At 46.9% G+C, this 23,215-nt stretch overlaps 2 protein-coding genes across 2 annotated transcripts in view; both read right to left on the bottom strand.

Moving 5' to 3' along the window:
• The window catches only part of CCDC6 (coiled-coil domain containing 6), a 54,569-nt gene extending 53,899 nt beyond the window's left edge, over window positions 1–670 (bottom strand). The window contains exon 1 of the mRNA XM_026069944.1: window positions 636–670. Within this exon, the coding sequence (XP_025925729.1) occupies window positions 636–670 (35 nt within the window). The remainder of the gene's footprint in view (window positions 1–635) is intronic.
• A 9,163-nt stretch (window positions 671–9,833) lies between these two features.
• The window catches only part of ANK3 (ankyrin 3), a 207,430-nt gene continuing 194,048 nt past the window's right edge, over window positions 9,834–23,215 (bottom strand). Inside the window, exons 43-44 of the mRNA XM_026069950.1 lie at window positions 13,762–13,847; window positions 9,834–11,219 (exon numbers count right to left, since the gene is read on the bottom strand). Of these exons, the coding sequence (XP_025925735.1) occupies window positions 13,779–13,847 (69 nt within the window). The 3' untranslated portion in view covers window positions 9,834–11,219; window positions 13,762–13,778. The remainder of the gene's footprint in view (window positions 11,220–13,761; window positions 13,848–23,215) is intronic.

Raw genomic sequence — 23,215 nt, 5'->3', positions numbered from 1 at the left:
GCGGCTGAGGCCTGGCGCGGCGAGTCGCCGAATACCCCCAAATTTGCCCTCTGTGTTCACTGTTTACAGCTGTCGTTTCTCGCTTCGTGCCGTTTGCCGCCTCGCTCTCCTCTCTCGCAGACACACGCGCTTCTTTTTTATTATTATCATCTTCTGCAATGATCACAGCTCTGTCTGCTGTAAATTGTGTGTATGGAAACAGGCAAAATTTTACAGGACTCCCATATTATTATTATGCAATTACTGGATGATCACAGTGCTTTCCTCACAGGGTTTTTTTTTTTTTTTTTTGACAGAAAACCTTGTATGCTTGCGCTAACTTGAGTGGGAGGTTATTTCGGCTGCCGTCTACTTCGAGAAGCAAGCCGAGATGGTGGGTTTCTGCACAGGGGCCGTGCGCGCTGCCACACGGGGCCGAGCGTTTGCAGCCGCCCTGCAGCCGGCCTCCAGGGTGCACGGAAAGATCCAGGCAGATTTCCCTTGTGAACCAATCCGAAACGCCTTAATTTGCTACGGCACCCACACATGACAAAGCAAACAGAGTTAAATTATAAATATTCTGGAGAATTAGAAAAAATAAAACAAATTCCTTCTGGTAGAAACATCCCAGCCTCTCTCTAATCAACATTTTTTACCTTTCTCTCCTAACAAGAGAGGCCTGTGCGACCATGCCGTCGTCTTCTCCTCTCTGACAGCTTCTGAATCTGTTGGCCGCTGTATCAAACAAATTTGGCAGAGAGATACAGCTCGCTAATTTGCCCATTCACTGCAGTTTTCCTGCAACCCGGCAGCTGCGCCAAGGCGCATGGCCCGCGCAAGCAGGTCCGCTCCGCAGCTGCGGAGTAACCTGTAATCTCAGATTACGGGCCAGGTGGCCAGGCAACGCATTTACTGGCCAAGCGCAGCTAAAACGCGTGGCACAGAACTAGCCGTAACACCAAGCAGAGCACAGGATTATCGTGGCAAACGCAGGGACACAGGGCACAGCTCCACAGGGGAAACGGCCTCGTTATGCCTCCGCTGATGAAACACCTTTTTCTTTTATATCCCCATACCCTGGTCTCTTGAATCAGCTAAGGAGCCCACAGAGAACTGAGCGATGATGTTCACAGCATTTTACACTCTTGAATATTTAAAGCTAAAAACCTCTATCTGTACAGGCCAGAATGAAAGGGGCCCAATTTGTACAGGTTATAGGTAGCCCAGCTGCCACCGGCTGCTTTTATGAGTCACTCGCTATGAAAAAGGGTTTGCAGACTCAGGCACTAAGTAAAGGAAAGTCTCAGTGTGGGCTTTTTTTTTTTTCCTTCTGCTACTAACAATGTTGGGTTTCATTTTAAAATGAATGCAAAAAAACCCCTCTCTATTCTGCTTTAATACCGATTTAATTATTCCCCAGTGGTACAGCTTTTAAATGGAACTTTTTGTTTAAATATTAAAATAATAATGTTATAGCTTATACCCAAACCCTGGATTTTAAACCTAAATATATGGAAAAGAAACACCTACACTCGCAAATCTGCACTGTGATATGTGTAGAGAACATATGGGCCCACACAGCAGCTCTTTGGTCCAGATCACAGTGCAAAGTTGGAGTCCCAAGACTTTAACAAACGTGAATATTTATATACCATTAAATCAATTTAAAACCTTTTTTTAAAATATAATTATTTACATATATATATTCACATATATATATACATATATATATACACACACAGACATACATACATACAGTCTCCTGCAGTGGTGTTAGCGCAGATGCTACAGAGCAGTTCTACCACACGAGAAAGGGGAAGTAACACAGTGAGGGAAAAGCCCCACTGAAGCTGACAAGTTCAGCTGGACCGTCTAACCTCAGTAGATTGCAAAAAGTACATGTAAAAGGCACTGAAAAGCAGGTATTTCAGTTATCATGCTTGAAGATAATATGAATAACGTCCTCATGGGGTTTTCTTTTTTAATAGGGAGGGTCAATTTCTTCCTCACGTCATAACAGCTTTGCACCAGTATAGCAGTACGATTTTTCATTCTTTCCTCCTGACTGTCCCTCGTTATTTGTGCTGTGTTTAAKGCAAGATGAACCTCTGTTCTCGTACTCTTCCTTTGCATCCTTGCACTGCCGATGAACAAAAAATGACATAACTGTCTGTCAAGCTGGCAGCTTCCTGCAGCCAACTCTGCTATTAATGTTTTTCAAATATATTTCAAGATGGTAAAATCTCTGTAACTGGTAAATTTTCAGGTCACCAGGCACAGCAAAATGGAGGAAGCGTTTCTTCTGAACCACCTAACTAATCATACGGTAAATTCCAGGCAATATTGATTTTCCTAAGCTAAGCACCTCCAGAACATATTTCTTGTCCAGTTTAATTCCTATCCAGGTCTTATAGCAGGAGACAAGCTGTTTGTTACCTTGGATATGGATTCTGGAAAACCAATGTTCTGGGCAAAACGAGAAAGTAAGCTAACTGGAAATAACATCACCGTGGAAACAGATTTAACAGCATTCCTTCCACTTTATTCAGCGCTGGGTTACAGCGGACCTGGCTGCTGTGCATTTTGAATTCACGTTGCTCCTTATCGTAGCTGCTGGCTCGCCCAGGCGAGGCTTTCCGGCAGCGCCAGCGCTCCTTCCCAGCGGGGCACGGTGCGGGCTGCCTGCGCCGGCATCCGTCACCGCCTGCCCTCAAAGCAGGCCCGACTGCAGAGCATCCCCATTTCTTTCGGCTGCCTGGCTCCCTCAAAGGGGCATCTGTAAAGCTTCAAAAGAGTAACAGTTCATCCAGCATTAAGAAAAAATATTAGTGCTCTGATAAATTATGCCCGTGTTGAACTCATACATAGTGCAATCTGCACGTTTGAGTGAGTTTGGAAAAGCATATTTTTGCTGAGGCAAAGTTTTTGATTTTAAATAGTGCCTTTTTTACTGCTATTTCAGAAAAAAAAAAAAAAAGAAAAGAAAAGAAAGCAAGCAGCATACCCAGTTTTCAGCTTCCTCTAGAAATGATTCAAGTGAGCCAAAGTGCCAAGCACCATATCGGTTTGTGCACAAAGTGACATGACTGCACTGAGGAGCACTACGAGCTCCACCATGCCACTGAATTACTCCTTTCATTTGTTCAGATTCAAGAATTTGAGTAAAACATGCAAGAGAGAAGACTTGTTTGAGCAGAGCCCGCAAACCGGTGCTGTTGGAGGTGGATAACCATTCCCCTTCCCCGCTGCACAACTGTGCAGCAGCACGAGGGCAGGCGGCTGGGTCCCCTTTGCCGTTTCTGCTATAGGCACTGTGTTTGCTGAGCTCCCTCTGCTTTCTGGGTTCAGGGCAGGCTGCTGCACCTGAGAGCGCTCCAGAAGAGTCTGCAGCCGAGTCTCTTCCGAAAGAGAGAGAAAAAATAAACCTTAATCACATCAATCTCCTGCCTGAGTATTTGCCAGAATTAGAAGCGTTTTCCTTGTCCAGATCAGATAACGCACAGGGACTAGCAAGAGGAAGAAAATTCCTTTCTGGAAGAGTTGATTTACATTCAGGATCATTTTCTGAGGTGTGGAAAGCTATATGCTTTTACTGGAATACATCTTATACCCAATAAAGGGAACTCTGCTGCTGGCTGCTGTAAGAAGATTTGCGATGAAATTAGGTGCATAATCAGATAGCTGAGATCAGTATTGCAGAGCATGCCACGGCTTTCCCAAGCAGCTTGAATAATACAAACGTTTAAATCCAGCAGAAAATCTAAGCACAGCCAGTTTGGGGGGTTTTCCGCCGGCAAGAGCAGAGTTACTGCAGCCGGGCTCACGGAGAGGCCGTTCTTCCGAGCTGCTATCAGCCACCCGAGAGCCGAGCAGGCTGGGCCTCACCTCGTCCATCCAAGCCCAGAGCTAACGCAAAACCTCATTTAAAAGCCGTAGCACTGACAGCGCATTTCAGTGAAGCCCAGCTCCCATTTAAAGCACAGACACTAAGTGGCATGTTAATTCAGGCCTCTGTACTTCTGTAAAACTGTTTTAAATTAAGATATATTAATGCACATGTCTCATTTTAGATAATGTATTTTCTGATTACTACATGCATTAGTTTTATTTTTTTATTTCTTCAAGAAGCAGCTGAATAAAGGAATGAGTTGTAGTGAAATATAAGGCGCGTACATGCTGTTCATTATATGGAATAATGTGGTCCATATTGCTCCTGGATAAATTAGTCACCAAGGCTGTATAATTGGTTTCTCAATTATTTATGAAGGGGTCTTTTAACAACAGTAATTTTTCCATTAATGGCAAGTAAGGATTTCATTATCTCTAACTATACTACTTTTTTGTTCTGCGCCACAGTAAATTTCAAATTTTAATCTTTTTAATGGCTATAACATATGATGGAATTGCATCTCTGTAAAGTAATTATTCTTCCTGTCTGCCTGGGAATATAAGCATAGGTCATTTAATTTTAAATTTCTTAATCACAAGAAAAGTCATGAGGGCCTTTCCCTCTTTTCAGAAACAGATAATATTTCCTTAGAAAGGTTAGTTTAAGCAGCCCATATGTCGGTCCGACCAGAGCGCATCATGTTGCCACGTAAACATGGTACGAAAGTCAGGGGAAATGGCAGCAGCCTCTGCCCACGAAGCCGTAAGCCGCCCCGCGCCGCCCTGGGCCCAGCCCCGGCCATGCCTTGTCCGCCGCCGCCTCTGACACGCGGAGACCTGTTAAGGCTGGAAAGGATCTTTATATCACCCAGCCAGCCCTGCGTACAGCAACACACCTGCACCCGCTATACCTCCACCTCCTTATACCTTTGCGCCGTCGGTACGTATATATATACACTGTTGTGTATATACAGCCGTATACCTTTCCATTGCCTTCAATGGGACTACTCATGTGCGAGTGTCTTGCTGAAGATATATTTTTTATATATATATATAAAATACATATATATTTTTTATATATATATAAGCCTCAATATTTTGAAAACCTGAGTCAGCAAAACATTCATGCGTCTGCTTAAGTCCGTTGCTATCCCGCAAGCCACTTAGTACGCTTAACTTTAAGCTGCTCTTCAGACCTATCAACGTTAAGATTAAGTGCTTTACTGATTCAGAGCTATATAATTTCTGAGAGGACTTGGCAGATGCCTCTCTCGCTCCGGACACAAAAACTAGCCTGGAAAGCGCACCGGCGGATGCAGCCGACGTCCTCAGCCCAGCCCCTGCAACGGGCTGGCTCGACGAGCGGCTGCRGCCACAAAAACACGTTCGTGGTGCTTGCAGGGAAAAATACCCAGAACGGGCTGACAGTACTGCAGCCCTGAGGTGCAAGGAGGAGGCAAAGAGAAGCGCGAGGAGGGGTTTCCCTCCCAAATCGGAGCCTCCCGAACGCCGGGCTCCTCGCCGCCCTCTCCCCTGCTCCCACTGCGTCAGAGGCCTGGCTCCTCCGCCAGTGCGCCTGCTTTCACAATAATAAATTGTAACTTGGCACTTCTGTGGTGCTCTCCAGTTCAAAGCTGTGCCGAAACATTATCTAATTAATTCCCACAACAGCCCTGGAAGGCAAGAGAGGGAGGCAGCGGGCGAAGGCGCTCGCCCAGCGCCCGGCGCTGACTCACTGGCAGAGTGGGAGTAACGCTCGGGGGCCCTTGATGTTCACATCAGAGACGGCATCCTTCTTCTCCTGAAAGCATCTGAGTCATTTAAAAAACAGCACCCATATATTTAATTACAATTATACCCAACTACCCCAAATTAATAGATTAAAAAGGGAGAGAAAATGCTATCCTAATTAGCACAAAAAAACCCCAACCCATATGCTTTGCACATCAGTAAAACGTTAACCAAACCAATTAAAAAGTACAAATACGTGGTATAAGCACAATTAGCAAAACCCCCTTTTGAAGCCTTAAGATGTTCGGTAGTAGCAGTGGTAAACACAACTATAAGGGTGGAGGGGAGAACTGGTCCAAATAAGGCATGTTAAAATGTCATCAACACTGTAATAATATCAGCAGAGATATTCACATCAAGAAGCAGCAATAAAAAGGCAGGAATTTCTTAACAGAAACTGTCATTACAGGAGGTAATGGGCAATTAGAAACAGTATTTCATAAACTCACATCAACAGTAGAAATATTTATATAAAATATATTGGTAGTCATGATGATGGCTTAGAATAGGTGTGTTCAGAGATTTAATATAATCTTTAATGTAATTCCAGAGGTCCATTAATCAGCTGGAAGAACTTCTATAACAATACAATTTTATTAAAATATTCAGTAGTTAGAGACTGAAAAGAGAAAAGACTAATGGAAGCTAATTAACCCCAGGAAAATTTCTGTACAGTACTCAGAGTACCTGACAGAAACAGGAAAAAAAAAAAGGAAAGGAAAATAAACTGAAGCAATATGAAAAAAATGTGATCCGTGTAGAAGAGAACAGTCAGACGAGAAGGCTGCTGGTATATGTAGAGATTTACTGTTGTGGAAGGGTGGTTACGGGGGAAAACTTATAATTTGAAAAACATTTGTATGAACAGAAAAAATCCAATTCACTAATATCATGGATTAAGCTGTCTATTGATGCAGAATAAGACATGTTTTCTAAGAAACAATTCAGAGTAAAATAATGAAATACGCTGCTTTTTCTTCTGACTGACAATTATTTAAGCAGAAACCTGTATTAGAAAAGAAATCTCTCTGGAGGCCAGAATCTATGATTATGAAAATCTGCCACGCGGTAGCAATTCAGCAGCTAATGCATCTTCTGCTCTTGGGCTTTTCTTTTCTATCCTTCTTTTCCCAGGGAATTTTTGTCGGAATTCGTAATAGGTTTGTTCTGTTGTTCTGGCTGCACCCGAACAATATCCAGCGCCTGGAAGCTTTCCAAGGAAGCCGGTGAACAGTGGGCCGCTGTGCACTGCTGTTTTATAGACCAACTGGCTCTCAATAATTGAACATCAGCGTGATGGGAAAAGTACCAATAAAACTTTTATTATAAATCTTCGCCTTCCTCCAGGATTTAGGGTCAAATAAACAGAGCCATGCACAATTAGCATCCTGTTTTTAGCATCAGCAGTTATGGAAAATGTGGCACGTATATCAGGTTTTCTTGAGCAACTCACCAACCCTTTTCTCACGCATTTTTTTTTATGTAAAGCACTTTGTACCCTGTAGCAGGCTGGACCCAAGTTTCCCGTCTGCCCCTTCTCTACCCCAGCGTCCACGTCACTGCGGCGGGACGAACAGAAAACTGCCACACTTGCACCTAAATTTAAATTATCAGAGTTTTGCACAAGTGAACAGAGATTTGTAAATTTATTGTCCCGGCCGGGGCGGTCGGCGCGGGGCCGGGGAGTGTGGGGCGGCCGGCAGCAGCAGCGGGCCCCGCCACGGCTCCCGTCCCCTCCTCTAATCCCTCTCCCGCCCCTGCTACGTGATCCCAGCGCAAGACCCGGGGCCCGAGGACGAGCGGTGGCATTTCCGCGGCTGCGCCTCGTGCACGGGAACGAAACCTGGGGCCCCCACCAAACGCTGCCTCGCCTCCCGCCCGGGAGCCCCCCGCGCGGCCCCTCGCCTGCCTCAAACGGGCACGTCGCTCTCCCCAGCGTCGCGCCGCTGCAGACAAAAGCCCGAGTTAAACAGTCCTCCAGGAAATGGGCATTAATTAGCGGGGCGCTGCAATCCCGCAAGTGGATGCCATTTATCCTGCTCATGTCATCTCAGCGCAGCAGGAGCTCTAATAATTTCTGACATTAAAACTATTACCGGCCACAAATAAAATACAATTGATACTCTTTCAGAAACGGAAGTAGTACTGCAGAGTACTATGCTGCATTATCATTAGGTAGTACTGAAGCAAAAATCAAAGGATAAAAAGAACGCGGTATTTAGTAATCTACTTTATTTCAATAGATGCAATTAAAGTCCCATGACTTACAATTTTGCCTGTAAGGGGAACGTTCGCATTGGAGAAAATACGAAAACAGACAAAAGCACATACTAAAGGTAAGGCCCTCCCTCTGGGGCTGTCTGCATTGCTCGCTGTTACGGAAGGATTTCTGTTTCCTTTAACAGAATGGCTTCAATCTTGTTTTTTGCCAAATGTCCTGAGCTAGTGCTTGAATCAAAACATTCAAAATAAACCAACACTGAGGAAACCCTCTGTTTGTGCAACAGCTAATGGGAAACTTTAAGCTCTGGCAATTTGGCTATATGGTTGCTGTTTCAGGGTTGACTCTGTTGCCTTCATCACCGATACCGCGTGTGCCGGTGCCCAGGAGCCACGAGCGGCTGTGAGGCCAGCGCGCCTAGCGGGAGCCGGCCRGCTGCGCCCGCTCTGGAGGCAGAGCCTTCCCACGGCCGCCGGAGAGCGAGGGCGGCAGGCTTCAGGCCTTGAATTTCCACGCTGGGCGAGCGGCCTTTCCCGCGGCTTTTGGGAAGCTTTGCTTGGGCCCCTCTGGCCGCTCGCCCATGCCCAACGAGCCAGCACGCGCTCAGGGGCGCTTTGAGGGCCACGAGCAGCTCTGCAGGCAGGAAGGGGCCGCGCCAGCAGCCGCCCCCAGCTCTGCCGCGCTGCAGGGGCGGCCGCCTCTGCTGCCTGCGCTCAGGGCCCTCTGCGCCTTGCGGGTGCGACCGCAGCCTCTGCTTCCCGCTCTGAAACGCGTGATGTAACATTAAGCACGTACAGCTGCCTGCGCTCACTCAAAGTGTTCTTCCTCGCATGAGCGATGCCAGCACTTGCAGAGGGGAGGGAAGGCACCCGGGAGGCGAGGTCTCCGGGAAGCACGGATTGCTGCTCTTCGTGGCTCGCGAGCTGCGCTAGCGTGCGTTTGCTCTCTGCTGGAGTAAGCAGCTTTTGCCCTCTGAACGCTCTGACGCAGGGACTGGAGTCACTGGGATTTGTACCAGCAGTATCCTCGGTTAGGTAAAAAGTGCATCGCAGCACAGACCGGCTGCTAAAATTAGGAAGAATGCTTCATTTATAGTCACTGCTTCAAACATTCCCAGCCCTAATACCTTAAAAATACTGACAAGCAGAACCTGCTGCGCTCTGTTGAAGCCAAGCGCGTTGCACGAGCGCTTTGCTGGCCAGCGGCAGGCTCCTGTGCGGAGCAATTTACAGCATAAGGCAGCCCAAACGAGCAGACTGAGTTGTACCTGCAGCAGTGGTGCTTCCTCAGGTGCCAAGCTGGGGCAAAACGCATCATTTCCATGTTGCCTTGGAAGCCAGGTAAAACTGCACCTTGAGCACCACAAATTATTTATTGCACCCAAGCAGAAGACTGCAGTCCCGAGCAGTGACTGTGTATCGATGCTTGTTTTGGCAACATTTTACATATATATAGAAAATGGTCCGTCACCTACAACACAGAGGCAGCGCGTGCAATATACAGGAGACGTACACTTCATTTATGTCATCTACCGCAGGTCGGTGGTTGGTCTGGCTGCTACACGGCGGGATCCAGACTGCTTCAGCAGGGTTTTTCCCGGTTCTCGATGGGGCRAGAGGAACTAAAGGAGGTCCAGAGGGAACGGGCGCTGGAGAAGAGGCTGGATGTAGCTTACTGCCCCGGTCCTTCCCGCTTCCGAGGAGGCCTCCTCCGTGCCGTGGAGGTGGGGTCTCCTTCGCTTTGCTGCGGACATGATGGCTGCTGCGTCCTACTGCTGCTCCCCCAGCGGGAAAGCCTGCCGAGGGGCGGCCAGCCACGCCGGGAGCCGAGGAGGTGGCTCAGACAAAAGAGACGGAGAGGAAAAGTAGCAAGAAGCCAGCGATAATTACTGGCTGACATGCTGAAGACACAGTTACATCGGGTACAATAACACTGCAAAATACACATTATCCAAGAGTTTTAACACAATTTATTTTATGCTTAAATAATCAACTAGATCATCCAGTGTTTGTTGTTTTCATACATATGTAATTAGAGCTATTATCAATGAATGCTGTTTCCATATGAATATAATCAACAAATTAAAGTATTTCACCAAAACCCAAATAAAAATGCCCTTTAAAACACAGCAGCCTTAACAACCTAATATTACACTGCTAGGATGATTACAGATGATTGGCTTACGGAAAGATTCTACATCTTATAGCCAGTACACAATACAGTAATAATTTTACAGCGTGCTGCCAGTCTATTAGCTAATAATTTCTCTTCAGTTCATTTAAAAATATCCCAAACTTGTGCTCATCAGAGCACCAACCCACTTCTAAAGCTGCAAGCATTACCCCCGTTATAAAGCGAGAACAGATAGCACCCCCCTCCCCATAATGCAACTACTGTATATGTTATGTTTTTTAGGTCATTTCATTGAAAAATTGGCAACAGCAACAAATATTAGATGAAGGGCTTTGTGTTTACAGATAAAATCTTATTTTTCATGTTGCAGTATAGTGTTTGCAAAACTGGAAAAGATTTAATCAAAATAAGGTGAAACACATGCATCAAAATATTAGTACTCTGAAGAAAAATTTTCACAGAACTACAGAATTCCTCATTTTGGGAATCATTTAAATTTGCAGCAGATTTTAAAGATTTTTTTAAAATCAAGCTAGCATTTTTGCATATACAAACATTATAATTGCTAATATACAAGAATCTGTGAAGATATACCCAGAATATCCCGGTAGGTGTAGCCATCTGAGACACCTAGCTTGCTCAATGCATTTGCAATATTCTGTTTGTGATCGAAAAGGCAGTGCCTTATCAACATTTATTCTATTTTGTTAGAATTTATACAGTGTTATTTATTTACAGCAAAACTATTGATGTTTAAAAAAGAAACAAATAGTGTTTTATACCCTGACAGTTTGGGTCCAAGAAAAATAAGGCGAGCTGTTGTGGAGTTTAGTAGTTTTAGTGTCTTTCCATGGTTTAACCATTTCATCTTCTTACATCCCCTCTGGCCACAGGAATTTATTTCTTTTGTGATGACATCAAACTGCTTGAAATAAGCTGTTAACAGCATGGCATCTTGTATATACACTGCATTGTTAACTGCGCACTCTCCAATCCTGGGAATGAAAGTGAATTTCCATGCTCTGTAAATTGGCTCATGCTAAATTAATTTTTTTTGTTTTTTTTGTTTTGTTTTTGCATAAAAACCATGCGGTTAATGTGTGGAAGCAGCAAACACACGCACACTTTTATAGGTGAATGTTTAATTCCTGTTGATTTTTCTTCCATGAGTGTCCTCCTAGGATACTGGCAGTAAAAGCACACAGTCCTACGGAAAGAAAAGAGAGCAGGGGATTACTTCCGAACATCTCACCAGCATCAATTTCATGCCTTTCCCTTACTAAACAAAAGGTTCTAATTGGTATTACGGAATTCTGTAATAGGATAAATCCTACAGTTTCTAGGTATGTAATGAAATTAGCTGAGCTCCCAGCATGAAGGCAAAATGCAACCACAGATGTCCACACTGCTCACAAATTGATTTACAGAGATGTTTGCCACATGCTGCATTTCATCATCGCCGACTGACTAACAGCTCCTCGCAAACGATGACAAGAAACACGCGCTCGCTCATAAGGGGAGAAACAGCGCTGTCTCCCGAGCGACAGCGCCCCTTCTTTAAGGGCGCGTTTCTGCTCACCGCTTGCAGTCGGGCAGGCGCTGCTCTGAGCCCGGCCCTCCTCGCGCATCGGCCCCCCCGGCACAGGGCTGGGGCTCGCAGAGCCGCGCGCGTGTGCCTGTTCGCTCCCCAGGACCAGGCGCCTTCCCGGGAGAGCTCGCGCTTCCCTTCGGCAGCAAACTGCGCGCCCTGGCCCACGCCGACGGTCTGCACAGCTTGACCGCGGCTGCTCGCAGCCACCGGCTTGCAAGGCGACAGCAGCCGCGCCGGCCCCGCAGCGCCGGGCAGAAGCCTGTCTTTTGCCCTGCAGAATTTCATGCAAGAATTTTCGGCTTTTCTTTTAGCTCATATTTCGCAATGGGTTTATTTGTAGTGGTGACAGAGCCTTTTTTTTTTCTTTTTTTTTTTTAAACAGCAAAATCTAGGAAGAGGTGTGATTTTTTGCAAAGGTTCAAAATGTAAAAGCAACACCTCTGCCTCAAAACAGGACTCTCTGTCTTTTGTGACTAAAAAATAAACCCATTTTCTTTAAGAATCACCTGAAAATACATCCATTTCTGCACTCCGATAAAATGTTTTCAACAGACTCCTCACTGGGCTCACAGTTATTTCACACGTGTCTGGTTGCAACCTCTTGCAATAGCAGAGTGGGACCAGAGGTTTGTCCTGGGGGCAAAGCTGCCCCCGAGCACAGGCTCGTTGAGGAGAGACGCTGCATTTCCCAGGGGCTCCGGCGGGGAGCAGAGGCCCCTCCGAAACCGCGGGAGAAGCGGCCGCAGTCACCGGAGCAGATCCGAGTTGGAGGAACCTGACCCAGAATCCGAAGGTCAGAATATGTTTTGTACCTCAGCATGGGCTGCTTTACTAATACCACGTTATTTTCCAGTGCGTGCCGCTGCCCTGTTCCCTGCCGCAAGCGACATTGTGCCGGCCGGCCGGCTCTTCCTCTGCCCCGCGAGTGCCCAGCGCTGCCCTCGGGTTCCCGCACCCCCTGCTGGGGTTTCCCCTGCAGAGCGACAGCGGCCTGGGGCGCACGGACACAGCCGCCGGGCCGAGCTCGGCTCCGCGTCGGGCATTTAGCCAGCGCAGTGAGAGGTGGGAGAGGCGAACTCCAAATCCTGAAGAGCAAGGCGGGAGCCAACGCGGGGTACAAGGTCGTGCGAGCAGCGCCTCCTCTTTGCCTTGCTCTCCTCCAGCAGCCCACCTCCACCAAGGAGAAAGACCTGCCCCTTCGGGAGGGACTCGGCTTCTCCTTCACCCCCAGAGCACCGGCCGATTCGTGTCACAGGTCCTGTTTATTCTGCTCTTTAACCCTCCAGTCAATGCTATACCAGACTGTATAGGAAAAGGATAAAAAATAAACTTTCGCTTCCTAAACTTCTCCTCTGCCAGCTTCACAAAACCCAGACAAAACCCACCAAAGCTAAGAAAAACCCTGAGGAAAAAAAAGACACAGAGACACTGCGCGTGCAGATGTGGAGACACGACYGACCGACCGACCAGCACGGGCAGCTGCGGGCTGGCTCCCCCTGTGCTTATAATCACGTTTGCCGTGTGATTGCAGCTATGGGATCCGGACAAAACAGGCCTGCGGCTGCGCAGCGCCCCAGCGCGCCGGCACAGAGGAGCCGCGAGGGCGTCCAGTCTCTGCACGTTCGGTTTTACTTTGGGAAGCCCTTATACTGTCAGCTGCTGTTTTGTTACAATCGTTAAGGCTGGATCAGTAAAATTCACAGGAAACATTTGGTAAGGATTATTTGTTGGCAAATATTTAGACACTTCACTGGAGCTTACAAGGACCTTGACTTGCGTAAGAGCCCTCAGATCACGTGTCCGACTGTGGAAGAAGTCCTTCACTGCCAACACATTTACGTGTGTGTAACTCCTCCACTCCTCAGGTTTAAGTTAAATGCTGTGGATTTCAAGCTCTACGCTTTACCAAACTCCTGAAATCTTGTACTCACCTCAGTTTTGCTTTGCTTTGTTCCAAGAAATAAAACTCACTTTCTATATGTGAGCTCAAGGTCATTTTTACCTTTCAGGATCAAGGGCCAATTACTCAGCGCTGCGGCTGAAGGGGGATGTGAAGGAAGGAGAAGGGCAGGCACTGCCTGGCCCCAGGCTAGCCGCGTGCTGCTCGTGCTGCGCTGCCGATAGCCTTAAGCAATGGGAAAAAATGGCTCAAACTGACCGTTCGGTGTTCGGCTTTCACGAATAACTTTTCTTCTCCACGTGTCTGACTTCCTTCTTTGTCTTAACCTTATAACCTTCTCCCTGCTTTAAAGGAAAAGTATAAATGTTAGCACAGCCTGCAGATGGTGCTCATAATCATAAACCTGCTTCCAAAACAGGCTCCACATTTCACTGTAAGAGGATAAGTAAAAAGCAGTTAAATCACACCAGCACTTCAGTTCAAAGGTACACGCAACCTAAGTATCCACTCTGCCGAGCTGCAAAAGCACAGGCCTGAAATATCATCGTCAAGGCCTGAATATCATCGTGGAGCAGAAACCCCAGGTCTGCAACTTCGAACCCAGTGAGGGGGTGCGAGCGCCCGGCGGGGAGCGCTCGGCGGAGCCCCGTCGCCGCCAGCGCGGTCCCTGTCCCCCGGGGCAGCAGCCGGGCCGGGATCGTGATGTTTCACGCCGCCTCTGCTTCAAAGCGAGCAGGTTAGTAAAGGAATAAAGGCAAGAGGAAGAAAGCCAGCAAGAAACTTCGCCAAAGCAGAGCAGAGAAAAACCAATGAAAGCGCCAAGCAGTGCGGGTTTCAGTGTCTTTTAAAACAGCAAACCCCCAAATGCAGTTCATCTACACTTGTTAAAAATAGCTCAATAACCATCTAAAAATAAATACTCCGGTAATCACGAGCCTCATTCACATCAGGGAAAGGGCATCTATTTATGTGGGGTTATCAGCAGAATTTACCCCTCGGGTGATCTCTGTTGATGCATTTGTAACTATTTGTAGTTTTTATGTAATCTAATCTGGCACAGTAAATTGAAAATATTTCCCCTATGCTGGGCAGCATTTTTTTTTCCATGATGAAGAAGTAAGAAAGAGAGGATGGTTTGTTTCAACTCTCTTCTATTTTTGTCATCTCCTCCCCCCCCCCTTTTTTTTTGCTACCAGCAGAAAAAGAGTTTGCTATGTTTGTTTGTTTCTAAGTCCTAAATTCTGTTTTTACTCAGGCAAAAATTCCGTCAACTCCAACGACAGCCTTACAGGCGCGGAGACCCGCTGGGGTGCTTCATGGACGGCCCGGCGTGCCCAAGCAGCGGTGCGCCCTCGGCAGCGCCGCACGACCCCTCGCTTTTGCCGTTGCGGATGCTGGGCACAGCCCGGCCCGGCAAAGGGCTCCCGATTTTAACTGCCACAGACAAAATCCTGTCTCGGTGGTGGCTTGTGCAGGACGCCGCTGTTGAGATGCACCCAGCTAACCCCAAACCCTGCAAACCCTTAGTCACTCGCAAGGAAGCTTTTGCGCAAAAGGCCCCCAGCAGAACTGGCCCCGGCCTCGCTGCAATGTGCCMCATGGGGAAACGCGGCCGCAATACATCCCTGCCCCGTGACCCACGCGCCTACGTGGCCGTCGCGGCAAGCGCTGCACTTTGGCGAGGCCCCCGGCGAGGCCGCAGCCCGCCAGCCCCCCGCAGCACCGCGCCAGCAGCCACCGCAGCTCGCAGCCTCCGGCGGGCCCCGCTCCATTACCGTGGCACCAACTCTCCTCTCATGGGGGATAACAACGCGTCTTACTACTTTCCGGGTGATCTGTAGGGAGCAATACATGAAAAGGATCGATTGGTTTTTGTTCTGGATCCCAAAGGGAGAAAGCATGTTAAAAGGAGTTACTTGAATGCAAAGACTCAGAGCAGCGATGCAACTGGTGATTACTTTTCTCGTGACGACGTTGCCTTCCTCGTCGGTAAACTGCTCCTCTGTTACCGATTCCCCAGGAATGTTTTTTGCCTCCTCGCCCTAAAGAACGTGTTATAGGATTAGCAACGTCGCCCGTATTCTGCCAAACCCACACGTATTTCCACACCAGAGCAAGCAACAAACACATGCTAGCTTCAGCTTTACGTTACAGACTGCGTTACGTCACACGCACAAGGGGAAAGCCTTGCCAAGGCAGCATGCCACCACCTGCGTACTCATTATACAAAACGCAACCTTAAAACACGCAGTGAGCTGCTAGCCTATTTCCCTTATTCGCCAATTCGTGCCGTGAAGCACTGTGGGCAAAAAATAACCTTCCATCATGTCAGAAAGCAGCTCTCGAGCCCTCCGCGAGGGGAGCACGAGCGCCCCGCGAGGCACCTCCAGGCCGACATCCCTCGCAGGAGGCTGTTCGAAGCGACTCGGGGCCCAGCGCACGCAGCAGCGCGTCCCGACACCAGAACGAGGTGGGGGAGACCTCTGGATTGGGAAATGGCTCTGCCCGGCTCGCTAAACCCAAGAACTGAAGCACTCGCGCAAAAGGAAGGATTTCTCAGGTTTACGAAACGGAAGAAGGTGTCTCACGGGAAGCCTTTCGGGCCCGGCACTGGCCACCAGCCCACGGAGCCGCAGCCCRGCGTGGGACCTGCCCGCGGCAGCACCGCTCCGTCCCTGCCTTCGCTGCCTCTTGGCAGGATTATTCGTGCTACCAGCAACAGAGCGGACCAGCGTAAATAAGTGTAAAAGCAGTTTCCTAAATGCTGTACTAGTGACTCAATACGGCTGCAAGGCTTACTGCTAAAATTTTAAATGAATTAATTTACTTTGGTGCCTAAGGCTGGCTGACAGCTAGTGAACTTCTGTGGCAGAAGAACTTTGAAAATTTTACTCTATAAAATCACGTTTCCAAATGTGAGTGCTGAAGCACCACATCTGATGTTCCAAAAATATCCATCATCTGTGCTTATTTATTTAATATAAGTAAAACAAATAGATTTATAAGGTAGCATTATGTTTCTGAAAATAGGAAACTTGGCAAGAAAATTGGTAATATCCAATTCATATGCGTTGTTTTCCATCCTTGGATGTCAATGAGAAATACACAGCTGGAATCAATACGACTACACCTGCTTTGCAGATGGGGAAACGCAGGCACCAATATTGCGCTTAGCTATCTTTACAACATGCAGCAATCCTCACCTGACGGTCTATATAAGAAAATTCAAAACATGTGAAYAAGCAATCCTTCCTAAAAATTAAAGGCTGCACTAAAATCAGCAACTGTATCCTTCATCTATTCCATGGGGAAGAGACATTTTTTGTCCTCGTGGGAAGATCAGTGCTGATGCTTCCCCACAGCTGAACGAATTTGGGCTCTTTCTATCCAAAAGGACAAAACCATCTTTCAAAGTCAAGGCTGCCAATGAAAACGCTGTGCAACACTTGCCTTTTCCCACTGATTAAAGCTCTAGCACCCAGTGAGGGGATGGTCAGGGAACTCCCCTGTTCTTTTCCCAGAAATTGTTAAAAAAAAAAAAAAAAAGCACATAAAGCAAAACAAAAACAGAAAAACTTTTCTCCCCTCGCTCCTCAGCCCAATAGGTAAAAATGGCAGCTGAAGGGAGGGAGCAAAAAGAAATATTATATAAAACATCTCATATCAAAATTAACACTGAAAGTATTTTAAACGAGCTCATTACTGCTCAACGTCAGACCTTCACAATGCTTTCAAGAATTAAGAAGGATGAGCAAATCAAAGCCTTGCCTTTCCGGACTTGCAGCACATGGCGTAATTCCTGTTTACTGTGGTCCGTATAGTGCATAGTTATCTACATAAGCTTTTGGCATTACGTTATAATGAATACATATAGTTATTCTGTGTTTTGTGTTTTTTTTTTTTTTACTTTTTTCTCTACAAATAGAGCTTTTTCAGCATGCACATCATGACCTAATGCTATTCCTGAGCTCTGCAGATAATCCCTCCTTTTTGTTGACAAGCCAACATTAGCCACGTTTCCTATGGCTAAGGATTTACATTTTCCTGGCGTTAGAGATGTGACACCTGGCAAAATGCACACCAAAGTACTGAAGAGAACAGGGCCGCTCTGCAGCTAAACAAGTCTCTGCTTGCTATTTGTCGTTATTCAGAAGCACAGTACTTTTGGTCATTTCATTTCATATCGGCCCCTTGCAAGGTCACCAGATCACCTGTGTAACCTGGTCCCTGCCTCCTTCCTGCCTCTCCGCGCGCGGCTGCTCTCGAACACCGGCTGGGGAGAATCAGTGTGCTCTGCTTTAAAACGAAATGTGATTAAATACTGACAGGCATCTCCTGGAAGAAAGCGCATTTTTCAAGGTCTGAAGTATCTTGGTTTTTAATTATTGACCTGCTCCTCTAGGCCCGGTTGAAGGATAAATGCCCTAAACACCGAGCAGTCAGCACCGGTGAAATGCAGCTTTCAGAATTGCCTGGCTTGCGGGTAGTGAAACAAATAGCGAGAGGGCTCGCACCCGGCAGCAGTGCATCTCATTTACTGACCCCTCTAACCCTATGCAGTTAGACGGGACGTTTGTTAGGAAAAAACCCTCCTACCCAGGGGCAGTTTTGCTCGCCAGACCTGGAAACAGCTGTGGGTTAGGGCGGCACATTAGATGATGCTGGTTTTGCCCTGCAAACGCAAAGCTGGCACGTCTGCGTCGCAGCTGAAGAACGCAATTCCCTCTGCGGTACCATGCTCGCGCGGCTCCGCTCATCCTCGACCGGCCGAAACCCCTGCCCCGGGGCCGAGAGCTTCAGAAAGGCACGGCGAAAACTCACCACGGTGCCGAACGGCAGCTCGGTTTCACCCCCGGGCCTGTCCCGCGGGAGGGCTGCGCTCTGTGAGCCTCCATCCCCAAAGCCGCTGGGGAGCTGCGCGGAGCCGAGCCGGAGCGCGGCGCTGCCGAAAGGGGCTGGTATCCCGCTGCTGCTTGCCGACCCCCGCTTAGAAATCTGTTGTATTTCCCATTACAAAATCCTACCATAAACCTTTTGGCAAGAATCTTACTGAACGGTTTTTGCCAAAAATTTGTACCCATGAAAGATTTAACAACCTCTGAAAAAGCATGAGAAATTAGACACTGATTTCTGCCACGACTGAACGAGAGCAGCTTTGGGTCGGGCGCCAAACGTGCATGTTGCGGAGAGCCCGAAAGCCCCGGCGCGGGGGCAAGCRGGAGGCTGCCCGGCACGGCTGCCCCGCGCCGGGGGGACGCGACAGTGCCCGAGGCACCTCTGCTCCTGGAGACGCACAGACACCGATCGAACCCAGGTCACGGCAGCCATCACAGCCGAGCCTTCCCCTTCGTACCACCGCTATGTGAACTTCGCATGACCAAGCTGTCACGTGCCCACCAAAACTCTTGCTTCCACTCTCGAACCCTTTCCTTAAAAGGCCTGATGATCGCCGCTTTGAACGTTTCCCTTGTTCTCTTTTAAACCTGACCTGAGCACACACAGAGCTACAAGTCATCAGAAAATGACAGAAGCATCTCACACACCTTCTGACCAAGAAAGAGGTACAGCTCTGTTCCAGTTAGGGACAYGCACGCTGCGGACACAGCAGGTTCGGCCGCCCCGCTTACCGGGCGAACGCTGCCCAGGAAGCCACGGATGTCGCGCAGACATGCTGCGCAGGACACCACCGTGTACGGCTGCTTTGCCCTCGCTCTGTAAGCTCGCCCCCAAATTACGCCACCGCATTTAAAAACAATTTCTGTGCCTTCCTCCAAGCACAGCGGATGTATTTGGAAGGAAAGCACAGGCTGCCTTTTTCATCCTTTCCCTTTTCTCTGCATGCCAGTGCCACCAAAACAGTTCAGACTTAGTATGGGGGGATCCTAGGAGCAGGCCGACTATGCAGCCTTTAAAATTTTCAGCAAACCAAGACCTGCTGTCTYACCAGAAACGTTCGTGCGGCGTTCGAGGTTCTGCAACCCCAAGCAAGCGCTGCTCCGGGCCCGGAAACCCAAACGCCATTCCTCTTCCCACCAGACCTGCACACTAGAGAGGAGGTGCCGAGCACCTATTCCTACCCTTCCCCTTGACACACGCAAGTAACAGCAATGCAGAAGTGAGCAATCAGAGCATCACAAATCGTTACTAAAACAACAATTTTATCACAGGTAAAACTCAGCCAGGGCTGTAAGAGCCCCACACTGGCTCACTGTCCTTTTCACGGTTTTATTAGATGACTTGATGATAAGAATCTAATAAACCCCGTGAGTTACTGAGAATTAACATTGTTGCTTGCAATGCAGAATTATTTGATTATGCCATATGCTCAAGGCAAATAACACCATACTATTACACCACACAGGAAACAATATGAGGGCAAATGCATCTATTTAGATGACTCTGCCATTGTTATCAGTATATATGCACATTGTGCTAGGGCATCTGTAAATAAATATACTAAAAAAAAAAAGCCTACTGAAGTCCATGGAGAGACTCTTTTTAACGTCAGTAGGTTTTAGATTAGGACCACCTGCTGTTTCAGGGAGATTACCAGAGCACATTGGGCACTTGGGACCACACGTTTCAACCAGAATACATGGCTCATATCCTTCTAAATCCCACTCATGTACATTCCTGCATTTCTTTAACTTGTAATTCAGAAATATTCAAAGAAAAGAGGGAAAAAAGAAAACATTTCATCACCTGCATCCATCTGCAATTCATTTTGCTCTTTTATCAGATGAACCCACTGCATCTAGCTATGGATCTTACCTTATCCAACAATCTTACCCAGCTGTTCACCGTACAGAAGGACCGTGTATTCGAGATGCCATGCAAAACAGCGGCAGTGAAGGACACAACATGCCATGCAGCACCAATGTCTTCCCGCAGAAGACAATCGTAAACCCAGAGGTTAAGCGAGGAAAGACCACCCGGCATTTTAGTTATACGCACACACTGGTACTGGAGAGCACACTATCGGGGGACTCCGTTATGCCACTACTGACATCCTGACACAGCAGTCAAAACCCAAACCCATGCCAGTATCGCCGCAAGAAGGCAAACCTCAGAATACCTTCAGTATCAAACGCCGTCGATAAACTCTTGTAGTAATTCTCTGCTCCTCCTCTGAGCTTGAATCGCTCTGAATCTCACTGTCACTGTCACTATATTCCTAATAAATGCAGTTTTAGTACATTTGAACAGCACATTTAAAAGACACAACATGCTGGCTGGGAGTACAAGAAGAAAACAAAGTTTATCGTGGACAATATTTTTTCCCGTCTGTATTACGTACATAATGATGCTGTTATGTACATAACAGCGGTTTTGCTCTGAAGTATATGGTGGGAGGCCTTTTTGCTCTTTGACATGCTGTAGGTTGATAAACATACCATCTATGGAGCATCTTACAGCTCTTCAGTCCTAGAAAAGTGAGATTTAGAATAAGTCTGACCAGATGAATTTCTAAATATTACCTAGGATTATACCAGTTGTTAAAAATGTTGTATACAGAAACCCTAAGCTAAGTTGTAACTGCTTGCTGTTTTCTGCTCAAGAATTAATGTTTCAGATAAACTCTACTGATTTCCAAGGCATGGGAACTGAATTTTTCAAAAATGATGTGTAAAATAAGTTAGGCACAGTTGGGTGGAGGAGAAAAAAAGACTATGTAACAAGAACATGCTGGGCAGGATGAAGTTGCTAGACAGCATCCACCTGCCTGTAGAATGTCCTGCTCTCCTCTGATATTATCCAAGCACACATATTAAAAAAAAAAGAAAAAAAAAATCCAACTCCATCCTGAACAAGTGACAAGAAGCAGGGGAGATACCCAGAAGGCACGAAGGTTTTGGCAGAAGAGTTACTACTATTAATAAACAGCTTCGAGTGTTTCAGCTGTGACGCAACTTTGACATTTGGAGTCGCCGTGACCATGTTACACCACCCTCGCTGCAATAATATACCAACAGTGCCGTGCTCTTCTCATTTAAAAAAAAAAAAACCACTTGAATCAGATGCTTGAGTAACAAGCAGTCATTCGCAGAGTGTTACACGGTCTCTGCACCGCTTTTGTAAACTTTTGGGCATCTACCTGGACTCGGAGTGAGGCCAACAATTCAGTTCATACACATCACCAAGTAGCAGCCCGGTATCGATGGTCTGATTTTATCTTTTGCTGCATACTGTGTGCCAAAACACTGAATCAGCAGCCTGCAGGTGAATGACTAGTGGTTCAACAGGGTCATGGAAAAAAATCTCTTACTGTGTAAAGTAATTGCCTTTTGTTACCCCTTTTTTCACAGAAATTAATCTGTTTTTCCAAGCCTTTCTCTTTATGGGTCATTTCTGAAGAATGCCTTCCAGAAATATGGTAGTTGAAATTCTCTTTCTCTTTTCATGACAGCATATGAAGTATCTCACTATGACTTGGACTGCTTTATTAAATTATTTATTCCAAATAGATTAGAAGGTGTTCTTGAAGAAGTATCCAGAAGACATTAGAAGCAATTCTTGTCTTCACTCTAACAAACACTACCTTTTTTCACCCATTCAGGCTTTGCATGAGATTTAGAAATCACATTATCTTGAGACACCAGCTTATTTAAAGATCCTGTCTACAAAATGACTGATTTGCAAGATAACATTATCACTCTTCACCAATAAAGCAAAAGTAGTGTGAAAAGCAGACCAAAGAGAAATGCACACTTTATGCTTCCCACAATCCAGATGGGATATTCAACAGCAAAGGGGGCTCCAGAGCACCGCAGCGGATGACAACTTCTCCTCCTCCGGCCGGGACGCCGGCGCGGGAGGGACGGCCCTGCAGCACTCCCTCCGCGCGTGCTACACTGCATGTCTACACCTATCCCCACAGTTAAAGCGAGTATAAATATCCACCCAAGGGCTGCTCCAAAGCCCACCAACAATAATGGAAATCTGCCGCCTGTCTTTAACTGGCTTTGCATCAGGCTCTTACTTAAAAAAAAAAAAGTATTCCAGTAATTAGTTAATATTAGGAAAGATCTTCACTGCATTAGCTATGTCACGAACTAATAACAAGATAATAACAATCATATGCCACATAATTGCAAAGACTGAATATGTTACAGGCTAATAAAAGAAATCTTGGTTGTATAATCAAAAGAATAGTTTAAAATGAACTAATTTAAACCTGAAAGATTTATTGCAGCCCACTGCAGCTAACATTTCTATTGTGCTACGATTAAAAAAAATGCTATAGCATGTAGAAGTAATTCTTCTGAAATGCATCATTTCCAGAAGCTGTAAATCTTTTATGCCCAGGAAAAGACAAGGTTGGTAGAGAAGGACAGAGAAATGGGCAAGAAACACTGCAATTCCCTTCCCGAGGAGCTGCAACGCTGGCTCTCTGCTGCTCCTACGGTCTATGCGGTGGTGACCCCCCAGCTGCTGGGATGCTGAATTCGCCCAGTGATGGGGCTGTAAACAATTCTTTGAACCAATTTATTTTTAAGCCTGTGGGAAATAAATATAAGCCACTGGGCAACTACTGAAATGTCCATCTTTGGAAACCAACTTATACCTGAGCCTGCAGTTAAGGATGTGSAAACCAGGCATGGCAGAAACGAAGGGGAGCCCCTAAACAGCACCTATCTTGGAAAGAAAGACCCATCACATGGAGAAGTGCTTTGGACATTTGACAATCTTTTGATTCCTCTTGGCTGGATGC

The sequence above is a fragment of the Apteryx rowi genome, unplaced genomic scaffold, assembly GCF_003343035.1.
Source record: "Apteryx rowi isolate R43461 unplaced genomic scaffold, aptRow1 scaffold_30, whole genome shotgun sequence".
Taxonomy (NCBI): Eukaryota; Metazoa; Chordata; class Aves; order Apterygiformes; family Apterygidae; genus Apteryx; species Apteryx rowi.
This window is presented reverse-complemented; position numbering and strand designations above follow the sequence as displayed.